The sequence below is a fragment of the Patella vulgata genome, chromosome 4, assembly GCF_932274485.2.
Source record: "Patella vulgata chromosome 4, xgPatVulg1.2, whole genome shotgun sequence".
In the NCBI taxonomy this organism is placed as follows: domain Eukaryota; kingdom Metazoa; phylum Mollusca; class Gastropoda; family Patellidae; genus Patella; species Patella vulgata.
Window position 1 is genome coordinate 50,296,541 of NC_065882.2, and position 6,713 is coordinate 50,303,253.

Consider the following 6,713-nt stretch of genomic DNA (forward strand, 5'->3'; position numbering starts at 1 on the left):
CGCTTCAATTCAATCCTAATTTTATATATATATATATATATATATATATATATATATATATATATATATGCGTTATCTGATAACCCACACATGGTACATCCGGCAATTAAGCTGGTCTACAGATAACAACTAAATTCACGACGTAAAATACTTCAATATGCGTGGTTTTCATTTAAGTAATGTGAACCCGGATGTGTAAAATATTTAAAGGGGATTATCTTCCGCCTCTGAAACCAAGGTCCAAACAATTTATGAAAGTGGTATTAAATGGTATATAAAAAATATGCATCTCCACCTCGGAAACAAATCTGAGCAATGATTTGCACTTTGATTTCCACCTTTTTCATAATTGAAATATTTACTTTTCCTGGATTGCATACATGCGTATTAAATACTTACTTAGTGGACATTTCTGTACTGGAAAATATAAGATCAAAGTTATGTACAATCTTGATATCAATTAAGTTGCTCATTTTATAACTCTTGCATTGTGGTACACCTCTTGAGGTGCATATAATACAATACGCCATTGAAAAAGTACTAACTAGATATCCGTAGACGTTAAACAGAAACACAAACTACTAGATTATGTCATCGGACCTTATTTGGGAAGCATGGGAGAACAAATCTGAAATAACATATGTCAGTATTTTAATTAGACTGGTCCCGCGTCCTATCAAAACACTTCAGTAGGATTTAGAAAACTATACGATGGATCTTTAATGACACCGTGACATTAAATAGGAAGAAGACAGTCCATTATGACATTATATGAAGATGCGTGTCACAAGTTTTAATGAAATTATTTCGACTGGCCAGTTAGGTTTGTTGGAATATCCATATTCGTATTAAGGATAAAATACATTTGAAGTTCGGATTTGAGGTGCCCTAGTATAATCATATCATGTAAGTAGAATTTGGTTTAGTAATTAACTGGATTCGTCTCCTGCGAAAATACAAACTTGATCGGTTTCTTTGCTATACATCAGTGTACTAACCTTCAATCAGTGTACAAACTCTGCTATGAACAACGGCGTATCAAACTGCCAATAAGATAATTTCAGATTTATTTCGACGATTTATTGAGATGGCGATCGAGGGCAGACGAAAATATTAATTCAAACGACAGCTTGGTTATTCTCTCAATCTAGTTTACTGTTAATTAGAAATAGAACCAAACAATTAACTAACTCAATAAACGTGATTGTTGCTAAAATAACCATTTTATTGGGTTTTTTTTAACAAGACAATTTGTATTATTTTACGTAGTTATTTCTTGTAATTTTCCATACAGTTTTAACAGATGTTTGTGGATACGTGCCACCGTATGATCTGTCCGATATGGAAATGATATAAAATTTGATTTAACGTCCTACTGGGCTAATGAATACGGGCATGTAATACAGAAGTTTCATTCGATTCTTCTGTTCCTAAAGAGTTAACTGACACAAGCCAAAAAACGAGGGAAGGATCACGATTTGGACACCAGCCATGTCACAATTGTAAAAAGTTTACTTTAAGCATGGCCATGGAATTTGTATGTCAGTATGGTCGATAGATAGATTTATTTGGCACAACATAAAAAAATCAAATGATAAATTATTATTTTAGAACTAATTTGGGCACCCCTTTAAAACTGGGGCTCCTCTCTTGATTGAATAAATAAAACTCTTAAAATATTAACTCGCGACTTTTTCTGCAGGGATTTGTGCCAAACTCCCAAACATCGAGGTCCAGGGCGAGCTGTTTTCAGGGGCGATTGGAAATATATAATTGGAGATATATGTTGTTTTTTGTCAAAATTACTAAAATTGATCTTCGTATCAACTGAAAAATACAATTGTCTCAATCCGAGGAGAAAAATGATCTATGTGTGAGGTGCAGGAATAGTGAGAATCAAACTAGTTTCGTTGACCGATGATGCATGTACGTACATTGAACGCGCTTGACTTTTAGTATCGCTCGATCTGTTTAGAACAAGTGAAGGGCAGCAGGAAAGTTGCTGGGCCACGAGTTTGTCGTTGGGGCAATGGGAATATGATGACATGGTACGGACATTTGCATGAGTATTTGAGGTAACCCAGCACGCCTCTGATTAATATAATTATTAAAACATGGACATTTTCTTATGTTTTTATTTGCAGATATCTGCCCTGTTCAGGCAACGCAGTAATCTACGAAACATGAATGAAACCGGAATCGGCAATGATACTTTTAACAATTTAACGGATACACTATTCGATTACCATTTTCCCTTTAACGAGTCAACGACTACTGACACTAACTCAACGGCTAGATTTTTTAACTACGCAACAGCGGCTTACAACATATTGCTATTATCAATAGGCAGCATTGGTAATATATTGGTGTTGATTGTTTACGGGCTGCGTTTTAAAAAATCCACGTTCAATACATTCATTGTTTTCTTGGCGGCCATGGATCTGATCTGTTGCGCTATAGAAATGCCCTTAGATGCAGCCAACATGATCCATCAAGAAATCATTCACGGATGTAAGGCAATAGTTACCATAGCAACCACGACAGCGACTGCTACCGGATTAACCCTGGTCGCTATAGCAGCATTACGTTACAGGGGTATATGTCATCCGTTAAAACCTAACATTTCTATATGTCAGTCTCGTATTATTGTGAGCGTGTCATTTGCTATTGCCATTTTTTGCTGTTGGCCAACTGGCGTTCTAGTAACAGACCAAATTGATCACATTGAGGGAGGCCTTGGTGTCATAAATTGTGCACCGGAAGACAGATTTGTAGACACAATTTATCCAGTGATTAATAGTGGTATTTTGTTCATAATTTTCCTATCGGCATTTTCTGCTATTGTTATTCTCTACTTGATGGTAGCAAGGAAATTGTGGTTGCGCAAGAAATATGGAATATCGTCGAATTCGAATCATAAAACATCCAATCAAAGCAGTGATTCGTCTACTAGAGCCCTGTTCAGTAAATCTGACAATTCGGGTGGTTTGCAAAAAGGTGTCGTGAGTACTCAAATTGCAAACAGTCAACAGAAAGTACAGAGTGGAGATTCCAGAAATACGAAGCTAAAAAATCAAAGCATGTTCAGAATGTTGTTTGTAGTAACGGTGATGTTTATGGTTAGCTATGTTCCTCATTTTTCTCTGATGATATACGAAGGTGCGGCAGGAAAACTGCAGTTGACCTCAGTGACTGAGAGTGTTGTGGGAATCGTTATCAGATCTTACCTTATCAACAGTGCTTGCAATCCGATTATTTACGGTTGCTGTAGCAACAAATTCCGAGAAGAGTTAAAAGTAATGTTTTTCTGACTAAAGTAACTAAAGTTACTTCAACACTTTGTGGACCCAGTATTGACAGATATCGAAGAATTTCTATTTTGATAAAGTAACTATTATTTTGTAAATATTGTATTTACGTGTCTTTACAAGAATTTTGAGGTTTGAGAGTATTATTGATGAAGCAATACATGACATCTACCTACAATATACTAAATTCCATTAACTTTAAACCAACAAAAAATCACAATTCTGTAAAACAAAATTAACGAAGTCTCGTACAAAATTATATGATATTATATTGATGTTCTGCATTAATTGTATGTATATATTATTGTTAAATTTTAATTGAGTTTGCGTTTTAGACTGCTTTGCTAAATGCTAAGAAAACAGAGAAAAACCAGACACTAATATGTTTATTTATAACCAATATCCCATGAAGTGAACTCTATCCTGGAACATATATTTTGGTCTGTATCTTTCGCGTATATCATGCTTCTCGACGGCCACGTTAACTGTCAATGTTTTTTCCACAACGCCAAGGGGGGCATTAGATATTTGTTGGCGCCAATGTGATACTGAAATATGTCTTTTTATGGAGAATAAATTACAGACTTCTTCTTTATCCAATCTAATGTTGAAAAATGTCGTGTGGTGAACATATCACTAATCATCAACTGGAATTCATCCAATATCCTCAGCCTGTAGGGGTGTGTGTGTGTGTGTGTGTGTGGGGGGGGGATTTCACTTAAAGGACAAAGTTGGTGTCAGCTAATATTAAATGTGTGATGGAATTGGTTAAACACATTTCAAATATAATTTTAACACAGGGATATTTTGCTACGGTAGTGCGTACCAAAGGTTTGTTTGAAGAAGCGGGAGGTGACGAAATATATTCTCATATATAACTGACTGAAGTAGAGAGCGATAACATATTCATGTTATATAACATTACCCCCCCCCCCCCCCCTCTTTTAAAGGCAAAAAGTTGTTGTATTAGACTGTGAGACGATATCTGTTAGAAACTAACAATTCATAAAAGAATTGGCTATCAGGAGATAAGAGAAAGCGAGAAAAATAGAAAAAGTACGTGCATTCCCTTGTTTTTATTCATTCTCTACTTACACATTTTAAGCGATAATTACATACTATTATTTTTTTCTTAATGCCACACTTGTGCCATTTGTAAAATAACCCAGAGGACACATATCAGTTCGACCATATCAGTTTCCATGGATATCGTTCTGATAAACCACAGCCTATAGCCAAAAATGGTTATGTGTCTTTTTTTTTTGGAATTACAATTAGCATTGTTCAAGCCGTATTTTATGAAAATCCATGCTGGCATAACTGGGAAAATTCGACTTTTGTTGTCATCAGCACCCTTTATTATCATGCTTTGGGGCCAAGTTTGGAACAGAACTGGTAAATAACATTTAATATTTTTTGGTGATTATTAAATAATTTAATTTATCACCCCAAATAACAAAAAATGTCATATCTTATGAACAAAAAATTACAGTGCTAGCTTTAAAATGTGCATTTTATACTGCTCAACGCCCTTAAAAGCTACGACTGTCTCAGCCACATCTGACAGATACCTATTTGAATTTTTTGTTCGTCAAATTTGTCAAAATACCAACGTTTTTGTGAAATTGTTATATTTTTATTTACGCATAACTTCACAATCGCAACACGGCGAACTAGTCAAGAGAGAAAACAGTTTAGGCTTACTGCTTAGTCAATAATGCTTGGCCTAGTTACACTGATGAATATTGTGCTACTATAGAAATAGATCAATATATTTGTTTAAAAACCGAGACAAGCATATTCATTACAGAGTCATGTGAATTACCTTGAGATTACAGATAGCAATTCTGCGTGCGACTGGACGCCATCTTTATTCCTTTGCCATCAACAACAAAGCAATTGAAAACTTCTAGCGTATCCAGATTAAATTTCAGGCCCGATTTCCACATTTTAAGTTCCTTTGTAATTTTCTTTTTCGTGGGTGTGTTATTTCAGGGCAATTTTAGTATGCCGGATTGGTAGAAGCTCCGGCTTCTGAAATCAACGTCTGATTGGTAATCTTGAGTACAGGACATGCCCAAATTGTCGATGAAGTTTCAATAATAGTTTATTCTTGTCTTCTTTAGAAATATTGTTGTCATATCGGCTTACTATCAAAATATTGTCAATATTGTCAAGCCCCCAGATCAACACATTAAAAGTGTATTTTAAATTGACAGGCATGAATGATGAACACCAAAAATTGTCGCTGAAGCATGTTTTAGGTCAATAACAGCTTCAAGCTTTTTGAGATAAGATAATTTTCGTATAACGGACTCGGTATTGAAATGTATGATTACGTCGACACAATCTGGGTGGTATCTAGAAAACGTTGAGAGGTACTGTGAACTCAAATTATTATGTGCCAGGTGTCGCAGGATGTCGCCCCCGCCCGACCGATACATTAACTAGTACATTGCAGAAATTAGTATCGAAAGCGATTTAACGCATACTCGAACGATGTGGTTGTGTTTTCTTCTCTTTTTTTTTTAAAAAAAGAGAAAGTTATAATGTATAACAATTTAAGCCAACGGTGAGGTTGGTGTCCCCCGCCGAAATCCCAAAATAAACAGATGACACATATTAATTAATTGCACATTTATCTTTTTCAAAAGTATCGTGTAATCAAACTGATTATCTATGCTTAGTCTAAGGATAAAACGTTCACGATCAAACTCAGTCAGGTTTTGAAGTACCTGGTAGTGAAACTGTACACCAAGTTTCATCACTCTCCTTAAGTTAAGAATCAAAGTTATCTTGTAAGCATCGACCAATTAAATTGCTTCGCCCTGCTTAGCTTTAGCAGAAAATATTAATAACTGAACTAATAATTCGCCCAATGAACATCTACACCTCAATTAAAAGTAGTGATGTTATGTTTCAACGTCTTGACTAAACTACTTATCGCTACTTAGCCTAGTCAGAAAATTTCCACCATCGACCTTAGTCAATGTATTATAATGAATCTATACCCAGAGTTTCATCGCTCTCACCCAATTAGAACCAAAGTTATCGTGTTCCAAAATCTCAACTAATCAAATTACTTATTTCTACTTAGCCTTAGTGTAAAATGCGCATTCATGTCCGAACTATGGCAAGGCATTCATCTAACAGACGGCTAGATCTATTTCATAGGGCCGACCTTAAGTTTGATCAAAAGTCACAAAATGTACACAGGGCTAGCGCTAAGCCTAACGCTGGACCCAGCCCTAACGCTAATAATAACGTGCCCTAACCTTATTTACATCTCAGCGACCTTGAATGAAATCTTGAGTTGACCTTAATAAATAGATCTAGCGCCTTATAGACATCTATACCAATTTTGAACATTCTACCTCAGATTGATGCCTAAGCAGAAGATGCTCA

General features: G+C 35.5%; 1 protein-coding gene across 1 annotated transcript; it reads left to right on the forward strand.

The window, feature by feature from the left end:
* Window positions 1–746: 746 nt before the first annotated feature.
* LOC126818445 (orexin receptor type 2) lies at window positions 747–3,903 on the forward strand. Its single transcript, XM_050545855.2, has 2 exons — window positions 747–906; window positions 2,145–3,903. Exon 2 carries the CDS (start codon window positions 2,184–2,186, stop codon window positions 3,309–3,311), a length of 1,128 nt encoding a protein of 375 aa, XP_050401812.1. The 5' UTR covers window positions 747–906; window positions 2,145–2,183; the 3' UTR covers window positions 3,312–3,903.
* The last annotated feature ends 2,810 nt before the right edge of the window (window positions 3,904–6,713 follow it).

Excerpts from the sequence above, each read along its gene's own strand:
- LOC126818445 (XM_050545855.2), top strand. The coding sequence starts at position 2,184 with ATGAATGAAACCGGAATCGGCAATGATACTTTTAACAATTTAACGGAT.